The sequence below is a fragment of the Balaenoptera acutorostrata genome, chromosome 1 (assembly GCF_949987535.1).
Source record: "Balaenoptera acutorostrata chromosome 1, mBalAcu1.1, whole genome shotgun sequence".
Lineage (NCBI taxonomy): Eukaryota > Metazoa > Chordata > Mammalia > Artiodactyla > Balaenopteridae > Balaenoptera > Balaenoptera acutorostrata.
Window position 1 is genome coordinate 51,518,417 of NC_080064.1, and position 23,639 is coordinate 51,542,055.

Consider the following 23,639-nt stretch of genomic DNA (forward strand, 5'->3'; position numbering starts at 1 on the left):
CCTTCTTTTTTTTTTTCTTCTTCTTTTTTTTTAATTTGAATTTTAGTGTCTTCTAATCACTTTAAATTTCTATTAAACAAGATATTGCTTGATTTCCAAAGGGATGGCCAATTTATCTATAAGGGATTAGATGTAAAAACAGGAAGAGGAAATGTTTTACTGTAAACATTCTGTTTTCTTTAGCACATCACTTTCTTCCTGGTTGATTGAAATTTGGGAAATGATTATTAGACTTACACAATAAATATTGAACTTACATTATATAAATGCTCCTAGAACCTACATAGTATATATGCATTCCTACTTTCAAAGCTAGCCAGTTATGTATTTCAGTATGTATTATTCTTAGTGAATAATATAACTGTGTCTTCTTACTATAAACCTAGTGCCCCGAGGTAGCCTTCTAGAGATGACTGAATCTGAAATCTAATTTTGGTTACCTTGGGTCGGGGGAGGTAGCCAGAGAACGAGCGATCTCCTTTTCGAAAACTCCGGTTGAGATTCTCCATGTTGAGTTTGCCCTTGGTTGCCCTTAGTGCCATCTTCAAGATCTCCAACAGGTGGTGGTTCACTTCTGACTGGGAGTTGGAGTCTTAAGGGGCAGTACTGCTTGGAGAGGCAGGAGAAAGGCTGTGAAAAGATTATCCACTCAAAGCTGTATGGTTGATTCACTTTGTTCTACAGCAGCAACTAACACAGCACTGTAAAGCAATTATACTCCAATAAAGATGTGAAAAAAAAATGGTTCTGAAGAACCTAGGGGCAGGACAGGAATAAAGATGCAGACGTAGAGAATGGACTTGAGGACACGGGGAGTGGGGGGAAGGGTAAGCTGGGACGAAGTGAGAGAGTGGCATGGACTTATTATATACACTACCAAATGTGAAATAGATAGCTAGTGGGAAGCAGCCACATAGCACAGGGAGATCAGCTCCATGCTTTGTGACCACCTAGAGGGATGGGATAGGGAGGGTGGGAGGGAGACGCAAGAGGGAGGGGATATGGGGATATATGTATATGTATAGCTGATTCACTTTGTTCTACAGCAGAAACTAACACACCATTATAAAGCAATTATACTCCAATAAAGATGTTAAAAAAAAAAAGCTGCTGTGTGCTTTCACACCACACCTCTCACCCCAATACATACTGTGGAATGAGAGGACCCACCTAGTAAGGCCTTCTAAATCTGGGAAAACTCGTCATGGGACTACATGTGGAGATTGCATAGATTAACTAAAGTCTGTTCCACTCTAGTGAGTCCCACAGTCTGTTCTCCCAGAGGTACCAACCAATTGAACTAGAACATAGACCAAAACTTGTAATCCACTAACTCTTTTTATCCAGGTTAGAAAAACTTAGAAGTGACCATAGTAGTTTACTTTTCCTGCTTGATCTTACTTTTCTTAAGCCCAGATAATTATTGATAACAAATCAAATTTCCAAACTGTCCATCACCACAAGCAAAGCAAAGCAGATCCTACCAGATCCCTGTAACCAGGGAATCTATATAGAAGGAAATCTTGAAACAGGTGAACTTCCTGCATTATCCTCGACTCTGCTCTTTGTATCTGGAAAACCCAGAAAATGTTTGGGAACAATCATTTACTTACCGTCTGGCATGCAAATGTAAGTAGTTATTAAAATAGTGTATCTAACTGACTATTGTTACTTTAAATAATTGGCAAAAAACCAATAGGGTGATGAAATGTTATAGTCATTTATTTTGTGAAACTAGTTTGAGATGTTTACTCATTTAACATTCAAATGTATGTGTCCTCCCAGATCCAAGCTGCACTATCTTCTCCACAGTGAAGCTTTTCCTTATTTCCACTCCCTCAACTTAAGTGCCACTTCCCTAGAGGGACATTCCATGACATCCCCCAACCTCCACTCATGTAAATCAGTTTCCTTTCAGTGGTGTGCTGGTAAATCTTTAACGACTAGCTCTCCAAGATAAAGCCCTAATCTGTAGCATTACTAATTTTCATGGTGCCAATACTCCCACCGTGGCTGATTTCAAACTGCCAATATGATGTCCCTGAATGAGGAACTGGGAATTGAGGCTCACCGGCGGCCCTCCTTTTGCTCCAGAACCCCCTGCTTGAGAGACTCTTTCATAGTTCTTTGTTCTTTTCCTTAGTAAGTCTCCCTCAAGTTGCAATTGCTTCCTTATTCTTTCAGCTGTTGTTTCCTGTCTGACCTCCTCCCTAGTAGACTGCTCCGTAAGACGTGGGCTGAGTCTGTTTCGCTCCTATATCCTGTGGATCTTGTGCAGATTGGCCTTACCAATCTGATGTATCTGTCCCAGATTTGAATCAGAAGTTTTCCTTCCTCTTTCCTTTTCTTGCAACACCAGTTCCTGTGGGTAGGAATTCGTAAGGTTTTGGCCTTCGGCTCAGCACACGGAATGGGCAGGTGTTATATGGAACTCATTTACTGCAGCTGGTGGATTTCGCAGAAAAACCTGCTGCAGGAGTTTACTTCATCTGGTCCAACTTAGGTGATGAGAGCCGTTGCCACTCCTGCTGCCACTGGTGATGCTGGAGGCTTTTTAAACATCACAGAGTGCCCCCATATAAGGCTCTACCTGACGGAACCGGGGAGGGCCTTTTTCTGAGCTATACATTAATTAACAAAGAGCCTGGATTAATTACAGGTCATCAGTCCTGCACTTCCATAAACACACTGTCTGGTTTATATAGAGCAGCACCTTCTCTGATGAATTCAAAATGATGTCTTTATGCACCTTTTCTACACAGTAGATACCCAAATGTCCCTGCGAGTGAAGTGATGCAAGCTCTCTGGATAACTGGAGTGCCAATGACATTCCACAGATATTTATTGAGCATCTCCCATGTGCCAGGAACTATGCTAGAAGTATGCTGGACACTGAGTTGGCCAGGAAAGACACCATTCCTAACCTCAAATGTCAAAGAAGTAATTACAAGCACAATGACTGTTATAAAGGGAAAGGGCTATGGGGTCATATAGCAAAGAGATATAACCTAGTCTAGGTTATAGACTCAGGAAAAGTTTTCTGTCTAGGATTCGTAAGACCCATATCTGCCAATAAGTGGCAATATGTTCTGGTGCATCATCTACTACCCTTCAGGGCACAAATCTCACTATCTGTTCTATATGAAGTGTGGTTGCTGATTATTAAATATTGCCAGGGCTTTACAGCTCTCAGCAGGGCAATTGCGCCAAGTGATAGTTGACTGGTGTACCCACATGGCAGCATCACTTTCTTTGGACTGTGAGCCCCTGAGGGAGAGACTGGGCCTTGCCAATCTCTGAATTCACTGTGCTCAGCAAAGTGTGCCTGGCAAGCAGCTGGCATTCAATGAATGTGTGTTGAATGAAGTATTGCAGTCAAAAAGGGCAAATCATAGGAAGGAATCAAGTCTATCACTTGGCCCAGGGATATTTTTATAGGACACTGTGCCTTTTTCCTAGAGTGAAGTGATACACTTCAATGCCATGGCTCTTAACCACTACATAACATTATTTGTAACGGAAAGAGTGTCTTCTGGTAGGATAGTTTAAAATAGTAAAAAACACTTATATAGCACTTACTATCTATCAGGTACTATTTGTAAGAACTTTGCATTGACTAACTCAGTTCCTCTTACCAATCTATGAAGTGAAGGGAAATCTATCATTGTTCCCATTTTACAGTTGGAGAATGGAAGCACAGAGAGGGTAAGTGACCAGCCAAATGTTGCAGAGCCACTAATGGGCAGAAACAGGAATTGAGCCCAGGCTTCTGTCAATGGAAGTTATGCTCCTAACCACTGCACTTTGTCATTTTTCGTGGAGAACACAGAGACTATCATGCTTTACTGTGCCTCATTTCTAATGCTATTCCTCACATCCTATTTTTACGTTGAGTCATTTCTTTCCTTTGAGATTATGTGAAGGAATTTTTGATTTCTGTACCTCAAACCTTTCTCTGCTAGTGCCTGTAACCCAGGAGTTCACTGACTGAACATATTTCTGGAATCATACTGTATGAACTGTAGCTCCCCCCAAGTATACACTCATTTCTTATTTCATAATGAGGTTTTTCATTTTCACATGGCAACTTCATAAAAAAGACACTTGCTTGATGTTAAGAAGCTGGTAATTGTTGCAAATAACTTTCTATGCTGGCCTGAGTACAAGAGAGAAAAAAAACTATAAGCAGAAGCCAACTGTTGTTGAAGAACAAAGTGATTCTGCATTAGGTGAAGTTTTCGAGTGTATGACCTCCACAATCCCTGCCAGCTCTTGAAGTCTACAAACACTATACCCACAAAAAGGGAGAAAAGTACCTCTGATGGCTACCACCCTGAGTTTCTTTCACCTTGCTGTCCTCAACTCTTTTGTTTTGCTGTGGATCATCTGAAGCTGCAACTTTTAAAAACCAGAGTAGCTTTTCATAATTCACCTGAAAATTAAATATCAAACAGAACATCCCCATTTAATTTACATGTAGGGGAAAGAAGATGCCTGCTGAGATAAAATGTATTTGGAAAAGTTTTAGCATTAAAAGTGTTAAAAACAGGTTTTAAAATATAATAATTATTAGTGCTTTTTTTTTTTACCAACTATTCATTTTATTTTCCCTTCTGGACATACGGTAAAATAATACTTCCTGGTTGTCTTGTGGTTGAGTAGGGTGATGACCAGTTCTGGCCAGTGAGTTGTGAGCAGAAGTGACATGTGCTACTTCTGGGCTGAGGATTAAACTGCTGACATGACACCCTCCAGGTCTTTCTTTTTCCCCTCTGCCATCACTTCCAAAAATCCTACAGAGTGGATGCTTCATCAGCATGGGTTTGGAGCTAAGATGATGATGGTACTGAGAAGACCCTGGGGTGGACTCATTATGAAAAATAAACTTTTATTGTTTTAAGCCACTGAAACTTTGGGGCAATTTGTTACAACAGCATAACCTAGCCTCTAGCTTCTCTCTCTCACACACATCTCTTACATAGATATATTCAACAGATATAGTCAGATTACTGAGGGGCAAGGCCTTATTTAACTAGGTGAAAAACTCAAGACTTTTTTTTTTTTTTTTACATAGGAAAGGACTAAAAGAATGTAATCATTTCCATTGCTGGGCTGGATGACATGCGAGGGACTCTGGTCTGGTGGGCAGACAATGCCAGGGCAGTAGAGGGCATAGCATGGGGATGGGAAGCCAGATAAGGTCCTGATAGAAACTAGATCTCAGGTTGGAGAATTGGCTTGAACTGAAGATTCAGAGAGTTTATACTAATAGGTTGATATTGTATTGCTAAATACTTCTCATAAATATACAACTGATTCTATTTTCACAGATTAGGGATGGGCAGGAGATAGAACTAACATTTATTTGAGTACCTACTAAATGCTAAACATGAGACCAGGTAATTTGCATTTATTATACTACTAAATCCTCAGATTAGCCCTATGAGATTGGTTTTGGCCTGATTTTCCATCAACACATGCTCACAAGGGATTTATCCACTGGTAGTATTTCTTCCTATTTTAGGATATTTTCCTTTAGCTTAATGTGTATCATCTGTCTTTTACATAATTTTTTGATTATATGAGAATTTAGAATAACAAATCTTAGAGACCCATTGGATCTGGGAGGAGGAAGGGGGAAGTAAGATGCAATGTTCAGGAGAATCATTTGAGGTTTGCCTGTGAACTCCTCAGGGAAGCTTCCTTGAAAGCTGATGGGACATATGGAGTGTGGTGTCCACCAGTCCATGCTCAGACCTTCTTATTATCTGTTTCACATCAAAATATACAGTCAACAAATAATACCCCTTCAACCACAATAGAAAACAGCCCAACAACTCTTAGGATACACATATTGGGTTGGTCAGAGCTGCCCCTTGCCATCTGTTCTAAGGACGAGTCTCTAAGGTTTCTCCTGGGGAGGCCATGGATATAGGACAGGGACTGGTATCCAGTTGGTACAGAGCTGCAGTAGACATTTTCCTGGTTGGGAATCTTAAAGAAACAGACAAATGGTAGTAAGGATCAGAAGGGGTGGTTGAAGAGAAAGAGAAAAAAAGGGAGAATATGAATGAGTCAACAAATTCTTTTTTTTTTTAAATAAATTTATTTATTTTTGGCTGCATTGGGTCTTTGTTGCTGCGTGCGGGCTTTTCTCTAGTTGTGTCTAGCGGGGGCTACTCTTCATTGCAGTGCTTGGGCTTCTCATTGCGGTGGCTCCTCTTGTTGCGGATCACAGGCTCTAGGTGCGTGGGCTTCAGTAGTTGTGGCATGTGGGCTCAGTAGTTGTGGCTTGTGGGCTCTAGAGCGCAGGCTCAGTAGTTGTGGCGCACGGGCTTAGTTGCTCCACAGCATGTGGAATCTTCCCGGACCAGGGCTCGTACCCATGTCACCTGCACTGGCAGGTGGATTCTTAACCACTGCACCACCAGGGAAGTCCGAGTCAACAAATACTTAAAACACATTCACAGTTCCAAATGACTTCAGCCCATGTGGTCATTGAGTCATTGAATCCCCACAGAAGAGAAAGGTTACCTCAGCATTAACTTCATCATTATGCAATTAACACAAGTTTGATAAATAAATGGACAATTAGACACTTTTTCATTTGTGCAATAAAGAAGGTGTCTGTGACAAAGAAAAAATAGGTAGACCATAAGGTGTTTATAGGCAAATGGAGGGCTATTATTAGAGATAGGGCTATCTTTGGGCTGTTTCAATTAGCAGATTCAAGAAGGGCAGCAAAGGCAATTGTGAGCTTTGTCAAGAATGGAATAGAAGAGATTAAAACATCCAGAATATTACACTCCAAGAGCAATGTTATTAAAGGTTACAACAGAATAAATGATGGAACAAGGGTCAATGATAAAATCCCATTTCCTCATGCCATGGTGTATGATGTATTAATAATGTTTTTTATTTTCTGTATTTTATGATGGTTTGACATCTTGGGGACCTTGCTGGCTGGAGGAGACTGCCCCTTCAAGGGCTAACTAATTCCTAGAGATAGTAAGCAGCTTGCCTGTTAATACATCTTTAATATGTGAACCAACCAATCCTAAGTCCATATCTCCAACCACCTCCTTTATCTAACTCTCACACACCAAGCCAATATTTCCCCTGCCCTAAATCTACCCAGGTCCAGATATCAGACTGGGGACAGCCCCTCTTTGGGCCTCCAGTGGGCCCAAAGCCCACTGGAATTGTTCAAACCAGCCAGTTCTGGTCTATTTACCCTGCCCTGCATTACCTTTCCCATGGAAACCCCAGTAAAGGTTGTGGCCTGTGCTTTCCCCTCACTCCTCTGCCTCTTGATTGACTCTGGTGCTTCTACATGTGGCCCTGCATGGTGTGGCATGCCCCCTTTTCACTGGGAAATGTAAATAATACATTCTTTCAAAGGCAGTTGCCTCTATATGTGTCACCTTGCCATACTTGATTAAAATAAAATCCTGGGTACAAATTGAATCACATGGCTATTTTTAAGGTCAAGTAATTGAAAGGAGACATTATCAGAAGGATCTGAAAACTGAGTGTCTGTACTTAATTGATAGTTATATTGAATAACCTATCAGTATGAATAGCAACCTACAGATGCTGTATAGTCATGAAATATTTTAAGGAAAATTCAAGAGGGTCTCTAGAGTGGGCAGAGTGAGCAGGAGTGGCAGAGGGTTCTAAAATAAGCATAATAATAACAAGACATATATTGGGCACATACTCTCTAACAAGGTACCATATGAGTACTTTGTTTATATCATTCAATTGAATCCGTACAACAACACTATAAGGTAGGTAGTATTTGTACCTTTTTATATTTGGAATGCTGAGGCTTACAGAAGTTAAGTAACTGTATTCCTTCATTTAAGAAATATTTATGGCTTGCCTAGGCTAGACCAGGCACTGTGCTAGGCCCTACAGTGAATAAAACAGATATGGCCTCTGCTCTCACAGAGCTTGCAGATGAAGAGAGGCATGGCAAGCGACTGTGCTGGTACACCATGGGATGGTAAGGGACACTATTAGAACAGCCCATGGGTCCATCTAACCTGGACTTGGTGGTCCAGGTCTGGAAGCAATGACATTTAAGTCTAGGCTTGAAATATGAGCTAGATTTGGATAGGCTAAGGAGTGGAGACTTCCGTGATAGACGGAATGGGAATAAAGGGGAATAAAGAGGAGAAGAGAAGAAGGAAGAGTACAGGAAAAGGAAACTGGATGTAGAAAACCTCAAAGGTGCACAGACGTGCCTAAAAGAGTGTAATGGATGTTCTCAGAGCATCACTTAAGTTTTTGGAAAGACAAAAGGCAAGGCTGGAGAGGGAGGCAGGAGAAAGGAGGTGAATAGCCTTAACTCTTGTTAGTATCTGTGCTTTACCCTGAGGGCAGTGGGGAGTCATGGTAATGTTTTTAGTAGATCTAGGACTAGGTTAGACTTGCCCAAAATTTACTCCCTAGTAAATTGTGCAGATAAGATTTGGACCCTGGGCTTCCCTGGTGGCGCAGTGGTTGAGAATCTGCCTGCCAGTGCAGGGGACACGGGTTTGAGCCCTGGTCAGGGAAGATCTCACATGCCGCAGAGCAACTGGGCCCGTGAGCCACAATTACTGAGCCTGCGTGTCTGGAGCCTGTGGTCCGCAACAAGAGAGTCCGCGATAGTGAGAGGCCCGCGCACCGCGATGAAGAGTGGCCCCAACTTGCCGCAACTAGAGAAAGCCCTCGCACAGAAACGAAGGCCCAACACAGCCATAAATAAATAAATAAATAAATACTTAAAAAAAAAAAAAAAAGATTTGGACCCTGCTTTTCACCTTTCCTCTGGGATGAGAACGATTCCACAGTCCGTCCACAGAACAGTTTCATTCTGCAAGGTATTTAGTTAGGTATTTCAGACATAGTGTTCTCAGAACAATATGTTTCTTTATAAATTACTTGTAATATAAAATATTTATATTTTCAGGTACATATAAATATTTTCTGCCTCTAAGAATTGATACACTTCTATATTATAGTATTCTAAAGATGCATTTATCAACACTTATCATTCTCATCGAGTCAAGGTGTTCTTTAGTCCCTTTATTCCCATTTATACACCAAATTTATTGAGTGCCTTTATCTTTGGCACTAGAGATACAGGTGAACAAGACAGGTATGATTGCTGACTGCCCCTCATAGATCTTTTGGCCTAGACATTACAGACTAAATTTTATGGCCTTGCCTATGGAAAGGGGAAAATATATTGTGCTCCCAGGAATGCTGTGAAGAATGAATGCCATAATGTATTTTAAATATTTTGCATATTGTACAACTATATTATGAATTTGTTTGCTATTTTTTGTGTATCTCCTTCCAAAAGATCTATGAGGGGCGGTCAGCAATCATACCTGCCTTGTTCACCTGTATCTCTTGTGCCAAAGATAAAGGCACTCAGTAAATTTGGTGTATAAATGGGAATAAAGGGGACTAAAGAACACCTTGACTCCATGAGAATGATGTGTTGATAAATGCTTCTTTAGAACCCTATGAAGGCCAGGACTCTCTTGTATCCTGCTGACTCCCAGCGTCAAGAAAAACACTGAACTTGAAGAAGAAACCAAGAAAGACAGTGTCAGAATGATGACGATGTCTTGTTCAGGCCAAGGGCACGCCAGGCCTCAGGCTTCTCCTTTCACTGATATAAATCATCCTGGGCTGTTTTTCAAAAGCAAACAGTGTTCCTAAAGTGTCAAAGAAGATAAAATGGGAAATTCTGATCAAGAATCACTATGTTTCTGACTTCAGGAGTTGTCAGAGTACCTATAAGTCTCTGATACTACAGCTTTCTCTCATTTGTTTTACTTTGAATCAAAAAATACTGCTTGGGAATGGATGACACAGTAGCCTGAAATAACTTTGAGCGACACTAGTTTTGTAATATTGACCTCAAAGAATCGGTACAAATGAAGCACAGAAATTTAACACAGATTCAGCAACTGTCCTTGGGCGTTAGAACTTGAAAGTGTTGGAAGTGTAAACAAGTCTTTTAAAGAGATGGCTTATAAATAAAACTATTTTTAAGTGGTTATATTGTAGAAGACATGAATACTCTGCACCAAGACAAGTGAACACAACAAACTGTCTTAATATTAGGCAATGGATAGCTGTGACTTGGGTGAAAATTTAGAGAGACAGCATTAAATGCAGAGTTGAAAAGTTCTATTTCTTAAATAACTTAGGCCAAGGTCTTGATGCATTCTAGAAGGCTGCTAAATGGCTCAAAAAAGGACACTAGTGATAATAAATACAACCATGAGAAAGATGCATGTAAAATATTTGATAGTTTTTGAGAAATGTAGAATTGAAAAAATAGTATTTCCAAATTAATATATATATGATTTTAATATATACTTTAAACATATTAATACAGTAAATATTAGAGTTAATCATTTGGCTTATTTATTTTTGTAAAATTTATATTTTATTTAAATTTTAACTTCTAATTATGGAAAACTTTACACATAGGCACATGTAGCGAGAATAGTATGATGAAACTCCATATACTCATCACCAAGCTTCAGTTATCAACTGAAAACCTTGTTTCTTTATATCCACATCACCCCCCACCAGAGATGACGTGAACCCCAGACAGTGTATTATTTCATCTGCATTGTTTGAGCATGTATTTATAAAGCAGTGATTTTTACAGTGTGGTCCTTGGGTCACAAGCCTCAGCCTCACCTGGAAACCTGTTAGAAATGTGAATTCTCAAGACCCACCCTAGACCCATTGAATGAGAATTTCTAGGGTTGGGAGCCTAGAAATCTGTGTTTTAACAAGTACTCCAGTAATTCTAATGCACAATAAAATTTGTGAACCACTGACCAAAGGATAAAGATTCTTTTTAAACATAACCACAATGACATTATTACACTAAAAAATTCCTTATTAACAGTAATTCCTTAATATCATCAACTACCTAGTGAGTGTTCAAAATCCCCCAATTATCTGATAAATAGTATTATTAGTTTGTTTATTCAAATCAGGAGCCAAATAATATCCACATATTGCAACTGGCTAATATCACTTACATCTTTCAAAAGTTCTAGTTCTTCCTGGGCTTCCCTGGTGGCGCAGTGGTTAAGAATCTACCTGCCAATGCAGGGGACATGGGTTTGAGCCCTGGCCTGGGAAGATCCCACATGCCGCGGAGTAACTAAGCCCATGCACCACAACTACTGAAGCCTAGCGCCCGTGCACCACAATGAAGAGTAGCCTCTGCTCTCTGCAACTAGAGAAAGCCCGCATGCAGCAGCGAAGATACAATGCAGCCAAAAAAAAAAAAAAAATTTCTAGTTCTTCCTACCCCCCCACCACCTTTCTTTTCACATTTTTTCCCTTGTAATTTATTTGTTGAAGAAGCTGAGTTGTCTGCCCTGTAAAGTTTTCCACCGTCTGGATTTTGTTGCTGTTTAACAAATTGGCCCATATATTTCCTGTAAAACAGCAGTTAGATCTAGAATCTTGATCACAGTCAAGTTCAATCGTTTCATAGTTGGTATATTTTCCCATGGAAGCAAATGCTGTCAGGTTGTCTTCCTTTTTGTGATATTCACAGGCACTGATAATCATTGCTTTAGTCCATTTTTTTTCGTTAGGATTTTAGAAAATAGTGGTATTCTCACTCTACTATTACTTCTCATTTACTGGTAGTAATATTTCTCTAAAGAGAGACTGTCCCTTATCAACCATTATCTAAGATACAGTTTGTGGAGAAAAGGCACATTGAATAAATGCTTGATTCTTTAATGCACTAATTTAAAATTTGTTTGTCTCCTCGCTTTCTTCAGAGGTGACCAATTGTTTTTGTTTTTGTTTTTAAAAATCACTGTAAACTTATGGATTTAAACATATTGAATGCCTTTAAATCTATTATAATTATTATTTTTATTGATATCCAAAATGTCCCACTTTGACTAGTGGGAGCCTTTAATTTTTTTTTTTTGTAGTGGGAGCCATTTTAAGTTAGATTCTGAGTCTTTTCTTGACAAGTCTTGGAAGGTCTTTGGTATCTTCATTGTTTTTGGTGTAAGCAGATGTTACAGGCTCAAAGCTGGAATCAGCCTTTAGAATTTACTGAACACAAAGCAGGTGGTAGGGTGCTCATTCACATGGGATTTTTTCTACATTTTTCAATGGACAAGGCTAAGAAATGTATTTTTTTTTTAAAAAAGAGTTCATACTGATATTTCCAAATCAGATGTAGGAGTATAGGAGTTTTATATTGTCTCATCAATATTATAGCTATATTTCATTTCTCCTACACTAGAAATTCCAAGTCCCAAAACCACGAAGATAGTGTCTCATTTGCTTTATCCCCAGTACACATACAGAAGAACAATATCAACATAATGGTTACTGAAAACCTTTAAAGGTATTTTTTCAAAAAAATTTTCCTTAGAGTATATACCCCACTAGAGACATACAATGAAGTCATTATGTTTTAAAGTTATTTACAATAGTTCCACGCTCTTTGGCTTTGCTGTCAATTAATACATAGGTTCACGTGGTAGCTAGTCTCCAAGGCGGCCCCAGTGATCCCTGCCTCCTAGTACTCATGTTCTTGTGCAGGCCTTCCCCTCCACACTTAATTAGAATTAGTCTGGATAACCAATGGAAGAACACTGTACAAGTGATGGTATGCCACTTCTGAGATTAGGTTATTAAAAAGACATTGGGGCTTCAGTTTTGGTTGTGCACACACACGCTCTCTCGCTCTCTCCCTCTTTCTGGGATAATTTATCTTGGGGAAGCCAGATACCATGTCACAAGCAGCCCTATGGAGAGGCCCAAATTGAAAAGAGACAATATCTCTGGCCACAGCCAGCAAGTAACTGAGGCATCTGTAATAGCCACTCAAAGGGACCTAGAAGTGGATCTTCCAGCCCTGGGTAAGCCTTCAGGTGACTGCATTCCTGCTGACATTTGGCATGAAATATCATGGGAGACCTTGAGCGAGAACTACTCATCTAAGCCATTCCTGGATTCTTGTCCCTCAGAAACAGTGAGACATGATATATGGTTATTGGTTTAAGTGGTCACCTTTTCAGACAATTTGTTATGCAGCAATAGATAACTAAAACAGACTTACTTTATTTTGTTTTCAATTTTTAGGGCTTGAGGTTTTTAAACATTTAAGTTAGTTTTATATTTATGTAAAATATTTAAATCGTTCCAAAGCCAAATCTAGAGAACAAGATTTAGTCAGAGATTTGTGGTTTCTATTCTCGATCCCTCCATTATATTCCCTCTAGTCCCAATAGGTAACCATTTTTAAAAAACAAAGTTTTTATTAATTCCTTCATTTTTAAAAACATAAGCAATAATAGATATTTAGACGCATAATCTACATACTTTTCTTCACTTTGCTTTTGTTTAATTAATAGTATATCTAGCTATATTATTCCATACAATGATATATAGTATGGATATATCCAATTATATATATGTATATGTGTGTATATATATGATTCATATATATAGTGATATTCTTCATTACTTTCTACAATTTTATTAAAGTTTTTATAATATTCCATGTATGGATGTACCTTAGTATTTTCAACCTGTCCCTTGTTGATGGAAATTTAGGTTGTTTACAGTTTTTGATATAATAAGTAATGCTGCAATGAATACCTTCTACATAAATTGTTAAACATATTTCCAGTATACCTTTGGGATAGATTTCTGAAAGTGAGATTTTCATGTCAAAAAATTCATACATAAGTAGTTTTGCTGATTATTGCCTAATTTCCTTCCAAAGTGGTTGTTCCATTTTAAATTTTCTCTACCTTCTAACAAAGTATGTTGTCAATTTTCTGGACTTTTGCCAGTGTAATAGGTGAGAAATTATATCTCAAGGTGGTTTTTTTTTTTTAAAAACGTGATGATCCATTTATTTATTTATTTATTTATTTATTTATTTATTTATGGCTGTGTTGGGTCTTCGTTTCTGTGCGAGGGCTTTCTCTAGTTACGGCAAGTGGGGGCCACTCTTCATCGCGGTGCGTGGGCCTCTCACTATCGCGGCCTCTCCCGTTGCGGAGCACAGGCTCTAGACGCACAGGCTCAGTAATTGTGGTTCATGGGCCTAGTTGCTCCGTGGCATGTGGGATCTTCCCAGGCCAGGGCTCGAACCCGTGTCCCCTGCATTGGCAGGCAGATTCTCAACCACTGCGCCACCAGGGAAGCCCCTGCAGTTATTTTGTATATTAATTCCCTGATCCATTTGGCATTCATCCTGGTATACATCGTTACATGTATAATATGTGAAGAATATATACGATTTAAAATTTTCTCTGTGGCTAGATAATCCTATATTGCTTATTAAAAAGTATATTTTTCCCTACTAATTTGTGATGTCATCTTTATTATACACAAAATTGCAATATGCCATTGGGTCTATTTCTTCACTTTTTTTTTCAATTCTATTAGTCTCATCTATTTATGTGCCAAAATAACACTATTTTAGAGACAGAGGTTTTACATTTTATATCTGGTAATGCTAGCTATGTACCCACTGCTTTTCTATTCAGGGTTTTACTGACTATTCTTGCTTGTTTATTATTTCAAATTAACTTTATAACCAATTTGACTATTTACAAAACAAAAATCTGATACTATTTTTACTGGAATCACATTAAGTTTATAAATTACCTCAGGGAGGATTGACATCTTGATTTTGTTCATGTTTTTTCCCATTCTTCAGAATTGTGGTAAAATACACATGACATAAAATTCATTATCTTCACCATTTTTAAGTGCACAGTTCAGTAGTATTAAGTCTACTCATATTATTGTGCAACCATCACCACCATGCATCCACAGAACTCTTTTCATCATACAAAACTGAAACTCTATACCTATTAAACAACTGCCTATTCCCTCCTCCCCTCAGACCCTGGCACTACCATTCTACTTTCTGTCTCTATGATTTGACTACTCTGAGTATCTTGCATAAGTAAACCATACAGTATTTGCCTTTTTGTAACAGGCTTATTTCACTTAGCAAATGTGAAAATTATCTGTGTTGTAGCCTGTATCAGACTTTCCTACATTTTTAAGGCTGAATAATATTCAATTGTAGGCATACACCACATTTTGCTTATCCATTCATCTGTTGATGGACATTTGGGTTTCTTCTTCATTTTAGCTATTGTGAATAATGCTGCTATGAACATGGCTGTACAAATATCTCCTTGAGACCTTCCTTTCAACTCTTTTGTGTATTACCAGAAGTGGACTAGCTGGACCTAATGGTAATTCTATTTTTAACTTTTTGGGAAACTGCTGTACAGCGGCTGTACCATATTACATTCTCACCAACAGTGCACAAGGGTTCCAGTTTCTCTACATCCTTGCAAACATTTGTTATTTTCTGTTTTTTTTCCTTTCTTTTTTTTTTTACTAGTAGCTATCCTAATGCGTATGAGGTGGTACCTCATTATAGTTTTGATTTGCATTTCGCTAATGTGATAGTGATGTTGAATATCTTTTCATGTGCTTATTGGTCATTGTGTATCTTCTTTGGAGAAATGTCTATGCAAGGCCTTTATCTATTTTTGAATCAGGTTTTTTTTTTGTTGTTGAGCTTTAGGAGTTCTCTGTATATTCTGGACATTAATCCCCTTATCAGATATATGTTTTGCACATATTTTCTCCCATTCTGTGGGCTGCCTTTCTACTCTCTTGATAGTGTCTTTTGATGCACAACATTTTAAAATTTTCATGAAATCCAGTTTGTCAATTTTTTATTCTGGTGCCTGTGCCTTTGGGGTCAGATCCAAGAAATCATTGCCAGATCTAATGTGAAGGCTTTTCCCTATTTTTCCTTTTAAGAGTTTTATAGGCTTATATCTTAGATTTAAGTCATAGATTCATTTTGAGTTAATTTTTGTATATGGTGATCATACTTTTGTATGCAGATATCCAGTTTTCCCAGTACGATTTGTTGAAAAAACCGTCTTTTTCCAATTGAATCATCTTGGCATCCTTGTCAAAAAATCATTTCAGGCTTCCCTGGTGGCACAGTGGTTAAGAATCCGCCTGACAATGCAGGAGACACGGGTTCGAGCCCTGGTCTGGGAAAATCCCACATGCCATGGAGCAACTAAGCCTGTGAGCCACAACTACTGAGCCTGTGCTCTAGAGCCTGCGAGCCACAACTACTGAATCCATGCACCACAACTACTAAAGCCCGCACACCCTAGGGCCCATGCTCTGCAACAAGAGAAGCCACCACAATGAGAAGCCCGTGCACCACAATGAAGAGTAGCCTCCGCTCCCCACAGCTAGAGAAAGCCCACGCACAGCAATGAAGACCCAACACAGCCAAAAATAAATAAATAAATAAATAAATAAATCTAAAAAAAAAATCATTTCAGCATATATATGAAGGTGTATTTTTGGACTCCCTATTCTATTCCATTGGTCCATATGTCTGTCTTTATGCCAGTACTATACCATTTTGATTATTGTATCTTTACAGTTAGTTTTGAAATCAGAAAGTATAAGTCCTCCAGCTTTGTTCTTTTTCAGGATTGTTTTGGATATTCAAGGTCCCTTGAGATTCGATATGAATTTTAGGATGAGTTTTTATGTTTATACAAAAAAGGTCATTGGGATTTTGATAGAAATTGATGATGTTAATTTTTTCTGTACAAGAATATAATAGCATGCCTTTCCATCATTCAAATATACTCATGTTTTTCAGGAGTATTTTATATTTTTCCTCATAAATGTTTGGATATTATTTCTTGTTCAGTTTATACCTATGTATTTGATTTATTTATTTAGTTAATTTAGTTAAGTATTTATTTGCTATTGTAAATGGTGTTTTCCATTTTATTTTCTAACTAGTTTTTGTATGTACGTATGTGTGTGTGTGTGTGTATATATATATATATGAAAGCCATTGATTTGTGGATATTAATGCTATAACTCTATTTTGCCAAATTCTCTTACTGTTCTTTTTTTAAATAAATAAATTTATTTATTTATTTATTTATTTTTGGCTGCGTTGGGTCTTTGTTGCTGCATGTGGGCTTTCTCTAGTTGCAGTGAGCGGGGGCTACTCTTCGTTGCAGTGCAAGGGCTTCTCATCGCGGTGGCTTCTCTTGTTGCACAGCATGAGCTCTAGGCATGTGGGCTTCAGTAGTTGTGGCTCACGGGCTCTAGAGCGCAGGCTCAGTAGTTGCGGTGCACAGGCTTAGTTGCTCCATGGCATGTGGGATCTTCCCGGACCGGGGATCAAACCCGTGTCCCCTGCATTGGCGGGCAGATTCTTAACTATTGGGCCATCAGGGAAGTCCCTCTTACTGTTTTAATAGTTTCTTCATTAGAAATTGTGAGAGTTTATATATATAATCTTACCATCTGAAAAGAGATCTTCCTCCTTTTTAATTATTATGCCTGTGATTGCTTTCTCTTGTTTAATTATATTAGCTATTACCTCCAACATAATATTAAAAACAAGCAGGGATATTGGGTACTTTGACTTCTCCTGACTCTAATGTGAAAGCCTCTAGTGTTTCTCCATTAAATAATACGTTGGCTTTGGGTTAATATATAGAGAGACGCATTTTGGAAACAAAAATGAATATTCTCAAGGAATTTACAGACTCATGGAAGGAGATAGACAAGGAAACAAACTATTTTAACAGTATAACAACATCTGCCATAAGGGTATGCACAGATAGATGTAGATGTACCTTAGAAAAGGCAGTTTTGGTGGTGAGACAATGATGTTTCTTGATAGACCTGATATCTGTGTTGAGACCCCGATGTAATTAGGAGTTAAATAAAGAAGGAGGGAAGAGAATTTCGCATAAAAGTAATTGCATGGTCAAAGGATAGGAGATAAAAAGAAGCAGAACTCTATTTGGGACATAGAAGTTCAGTTTAGTGAAAGGTGGGGATAGAAGGGAAGTAAGCAGTGAACAGAGTTGAGTTGGTGCAGTAAGTCAAGGAGTTTGAATTTTCTACTAGGGCAGTGACGATTAAACAATGGTGTTCAAGTGTTTTAAGTAGGGGCTACACTTGATCAGTGGTTGTGAAATTCCTCCTAAAAGAGGTAGCATATATATATCCCTGCCCCATTGGTGTTGTGCTTTGCCATGTGGCTTGCTTTGGCCAGTGGGATGTTAGTGGATATGACATAAGCAAAGACTTAAAATGTACTTGTGGTTGAGTAATGCAGTTGTGTTTGTCCTCTTGAAATGTTTCCATTACCATGAGAAGAGCTTGCCTTGAGGAGCCCATTGGATTCAGAACAATAAGAAAAACAGAGCAGACCTGAACCAAATCTGTAGTCTGGAGCCAAGCCTCGAAAGTCCTACTGGAATAAGTAAAAGCTGTCTTACTCACATATGTGATGTGAACAAAAACGATTATTGTTATAAACCACTGAGTATTGGGCTTGCTTGTCCCACAGCATTATTATTACCACAGCTGATCAATAAAGAGAAGAAAGCATAGAAAAATAAGTCCTGTTTTAAGATAATTAAAATCTTCCTACTGATGTGTAATGGTGGTCTGACTAGGATGATGGCAGAGGAAACAGAAGTAAGAGGACACTTTGAGAGACGTAAAAAAGATGGAATTTAAAGGGCTCAGTGATTAGTTGGATATCAGAGTTAGGGATGGAGAGGAGGAAAGCATGCCCGGATTTCTTGCTTATGCAACTGGGAGAGTTGTGGGACCTTTCTGTGAGACACAGACCACAGGAAGAAGAGCAGGATCAAAGGTTTGGCTTTGAACTGGTTGAATCTCAGCTGCCAATGCACAGTCAAGTGGAAATGTCCCTGACATCTGTCTATTCATCTATAAAATGAGGATAACATCATGTGTCTCTACCTACCTCAACGGCTGTTGTGGAGAACAAGATAAAACATGCAAAAGGACTTTGAAAAGAACATACTACCAATTAACTGTGATAATTATTAAAATTAAAGCACTAACACTTTCATTTTCATGCTGCCAGATGCAAAAAGCACACTTTAATTTTATTTTTGAAACTGTGCTACTGAGTCTGTTTCTAGTCATACATTCTTTTTTTATTTTTTGAGAGAAGGCAGAGCTGATGCTTCTGAGAAACAGTGTAAACAGCATATATGTATTTTCAGAGACATGGAAGGAGAGAATTTAGAGACAAAAGGTCCTAGGGCTGGCAGTGAGAAGAGCCAGGCTCTAACTGTGAGACCTTGAACCACCATTTAAGCTCTCTGGGGCTCTTATCCTTCATTTGTGAAATGAAAGTTTGTATTTGTTGATTTCTAAGCTATCTTACTGTTCTTGGATACATGAAACTATGGATTCTCTTAACATTTTCAGCTTTACTTACCTCCTACTAACTATACTCTTCAAATTTATCTGTAATTTAGAACAGAGTTTCATACTTGCCTGTCCTCATGCATGTTGGCTCAAGTCTCTATCAGCTACTTTTCTTTTAGAGCAAATTCAGCTGGTCCAGATTGCCTGTTACATCCCAGGAAGGAAGGCTTATTTTCATCTGTGTATGAGGAATAAGGATCTAGAAGGAGTTCTGATTGGTTTACTTCTTTCACCGTGGCAGGATTCCCTTTACCACTTAGTCAAGGTGGTAATGAGGGTCTCTGTACCAGGCAACTGTGGCTGCCACCTGGCCACCCAGGACCATACACTTGGCAGACAGAACCAATTAGGCCCCCACTTCCTATGAGGTATTGCTGTGTTTGGTGGCTGGGTGTTAGCCCTGCGGAGCCTCCCATCAGAAACCTCCTTGAATCCTGGGAGAGGAGGGACAAATCATCTCCCTCTGGCACTACAGAGCTAGCAAAGAATCCAGATTGTGGAGGTCCAAGAACAGCCTACCCAATGAACATTCTGCCTTTTACAATGGCTAATCCAGAAACTCTACCTCAAATGGGTAGCTTGATGTGATAGGGAGAGTGCCAAGAAACAAAATTTCATTTATAAGAGAAAAACTAGAAGTCACTTAAATGCCCATCAATAAGGGATTAGTTAAATGAGCCATGTTATATCCATATAAAAGAATGAATACAGTTTGGGGATTAAGGATCTAGAACCTGGGCCTCAACTGTGGCTCTGCCACTTCTCAGCCTTATGACCTGGGCAAGGCACTTGACCTCTTTGTTTTTCAGTTCCTTCATCTATGATCTGAAGATAATAAGAGTTCCTACCTCATTGGATACTTGGGGAGTAGTAAGTTAGTTAATATATGTAAAGAGCTTAGAATAGTGCCTGGCACATAGTAAATGCTATGTAAGTGTTAGTTCTGATTATGACTCTCATAGAGACACTAAACATGATGCTTAGGATGAATTTTTTGAAGCTGGGGGAGAATTCTTGATATGAAGTGAATAGACCAGGATAACAAAGAGTATATACATAACGGTTCATATTCAGTGTCCATGCATGGAAGGAAGAAGAGAAAGAAATATACCACTATTTGATTGAGTTTTAATTTCTTCTTATTTGTATTCTTCCATTTTATAAAATTTCTACATGAGTATATAATATTTTATAATTAGAAGGATCAATAAAAATTTTAGGAAGGAAAAAGAGAAGTCCCCAGTGTTTGAGACCTTGAAGAACATGGTCTGAGGTCCATTGGTGGACTGGTAACCACTCTAAAGTCTAATCTTTGCAGAGTTCTCATAAGCAAAAGATCCCAAATACACAGGATTTTATAGTCTCATGACTGGAAACTAGCGAGCATCTGAGTGATTTAGTAAGGGCTATTAAAATTATAAACTAAAAATAGTTATGTTAGAGTTTACTGCAGACTCTAATTCAGTATTCTACTAAAATATCTGGCTGTTTCTTCACGCTTGGCAGTACTGAAAAACTCCTCTCTATGTCTGTTTAATTGCAACTTCAGCAATTTTTGGAAATGGTACTTTGTTACCAATGAATCATTAGTTTGTCTTGATTTGGGTCCAGTTTTCAATTGCTGTTACTCTTGCTTTTTAATTACAAATTAATAATCATTTAGATTCATCATTACCAAGTTAGTTTGTTGTGGATTGTTTGGTTGATCCTTAACAGAGTGCAGTGATAATATATTTATATCAAGATAGTTTAGGGCTGATAATTTTTTGATATCTAGACATATTTCATTGGATTTTGAATATAAATGATCTTTTCCTGTAATATTAAAGCAGACGAACCCTCCCCCTCCAGCACACCCCAAACTTGCATGTACGGTGACATCACTGTATAACTATCGCTGAGTTAGTCACAGATAGAATAGGTTGACCAATTCAGTTAGTGGTCAGCAAAGATGCAATATACAAAATGACCTTAAAATTCATTTTCAGATGAAAAAAAAATGATTCTAATTCTATCTGATGCAAAATGTGTTAATTACCATTAGTAGAAGTGTGTGTTGGTGTGAGTCTATGTTTCCGACCTAACTGAATTTTCCTAGCCAATTACCAAGAAAAGTTCAGGTATTTGTTACTCACTTTGCCATCCAGAAATCTGCAACTGAGTCCTCCCGTTAGGAGTTTCTGGTTGTCCTCTGGTTTCTGGTTTTTCTCTGGGTGCTTGCTCTTTTCCACATCATCTGGGTCATGATTGATTTGATGATCTGTGGGATTAGTAGAAGCTGGGGGGTCTCTGCTAATCTGCTTTGCGGTACCAGTCACTGATTTCTGGAGTACTGCTTGAGTTTCTGCCTTCCAGTTCTCATTCTCCTTGCTGGGAGGAAACAGTTTTGTACTTTGTTACTCAGGGCAGACTCCATCTGCACTAGGCTGGCATAAGAAAAGGAAGGTATTAGCATGGTGTTGGGAACATTGGTAATTTAGCATGGCATAATGAAGAAGTAAACGTTGGTTATTTGTCTAGGGATCATTTACCATAGAGAGACCATGTTATTCTCTTCTCAGGCTTTATCTTCCATATACTCATAATCTGGCCATCTGCTCCAAAACCCTTACTGTAAGAAATGGCAGTGTCAAAGATGAACCCTAAAGGTTATCACATATCTTTTTTACTTACAAGTCTAACAGGTATTTTCAGTGTTTGCAACTAGAAAAGGAAGAAAGTCAAGGCAGTTTGCCAGCTACAGTCTTGCTCCATGTCTCTCCTTAATTGTCTCACCGTGAAGCTTCTTTTTCTCTCAGTAGTCTTCCATTTAATTTTAATATTAAATACAGAGGGAAAAAAAAAGAAAAAAACCTGTAGGAATGACTCAAAGAAATTTAAATAAAAAACAAAAATCTAAAAATTATTCAACTTTGTTTAATAACTAAAGACATAAGTCAAAACAATTATAAGGTATTGTTTTATTTTTTAAATTTAATCTATTTTTTATTGTTATTTATTTTTTAAATTTTTGGCTGCATTGGGTCTTTGTTGCTGTGCGTGGGTTTTTTTTCTGGTTGCAGCGAGCGGGGGCTACTCTTCATTGTGGTGCACAGGCTTCTCATTGTGGTGGCTTCTCTTGTTGTGGAGCATGGGCTCTAGGCACGCAGGCTTCAGTAGTTGTGGCATGCGGGCTCAGTACTTGTGGCTTGTGGGCTCTAGAGCACAGGCTCAGTAGTTGTGGCACATGGGCTTAGTTGCTCTGAGGCATGTGGGATCTTCCCAGACCAGGGCTTGAACCTGTGTCCCCTGACCCTTGCATTAGCAGGTGGATTCTTAACCACTGTGCCACCAGGGAAGCCCAAGGCATTGTTTCAAATATAGAAAACTTCTTTGGAAATAAGAAAAACAAATGTTTATGGTCACATATATAGATATAATTCTTATAGTGGATGACCAGACTAAACATGTTAAGAGTCAGGAACTTGAAATTTTTAACCTAGCAAATCAGTTTTTAAGAATGTATATTAAGGAAAAAATGCAGAAAAAGAAAAATTTTAAACTCTAAGTATTTTTTAATAGATGGATGTGTTGAGTATTTCATTCTATGTTCATATGAGAGAATGTATGGAGCCATTAAAATAGTTATGAATAATTTTACTGACAAAAGAAAATGTCTAGTTACACAAATAAATGAAAAAATATAATTATCTTAACTATAAATTCATGTATAGATATATATGTGTTCATGTGTTAGAGTACATAATATATCTAGAAGGAAATATGTCAGAAGTAAACAGTCAGTATCTCCTAATAGAAGTTAGGATATTGCATTATGCTATATTATATCATATTATATCTTATAACACTATTATTCTAAATTTCCTACATGAGGAAATGTTATTTTATTATCAGGAAAAATAAATTTAAAAATAGCTATGCCTTAGGCAGAACACTCTATGACATAAATCACAGCAAGATCCTTTTTGACCCACCTCCTAGAGTAATGGAAATAAAAACAAAAATAAACAAATGGGGCCTAATGAAACTTAAAAGCTTTGCACAGCAAAGGAAACCATAAACAAGACAAAAAGACAACCCTCAGAATAGGAGAAAATATTTGCAAATGAAGCAACTGACAAAGGATTAATCTCCAAAATTTACAAGCAGCTCATGCAGCTCAATATCAAAAAAACAAAAAACCCAATCCAAAAATGGGCAGAAGACCTAAATAGACATTTCTCCGAAGAAGATATACAGATTGCCAACAAACACATGATAGGATGCTCAACATCACT

At 38.2% G+C, this 23,639-nt stretch overlaps 1 protein-coding gene across 1 annotated transcript in view; it reads right to left on the reverse strand.

Moving 5' to 3' along the window:
* Nucleotides 1-23,639, reverse strand: part of C1H1orf87 (chromosome 1 C1orf87 homolog) — a 160,647-nt gene that overhangs the window by 54,563 nt on the left and 82,445 nt on the right. Inside the window, 4 exon segments of the mRNA XM_057547167.1 lie at nucleotides 441-606; nucleotides 4,317-4,432; nucleotides 5,806-5,994; nucleotides 21,498-21,732. Coding sequence (XP_057403150.1) covers nucleotides 441-606; nucleotides 4,317-4,432; nucleotides 5,806-5,994; nucleotides 21,498-21,732 — 706 coding nt within the window.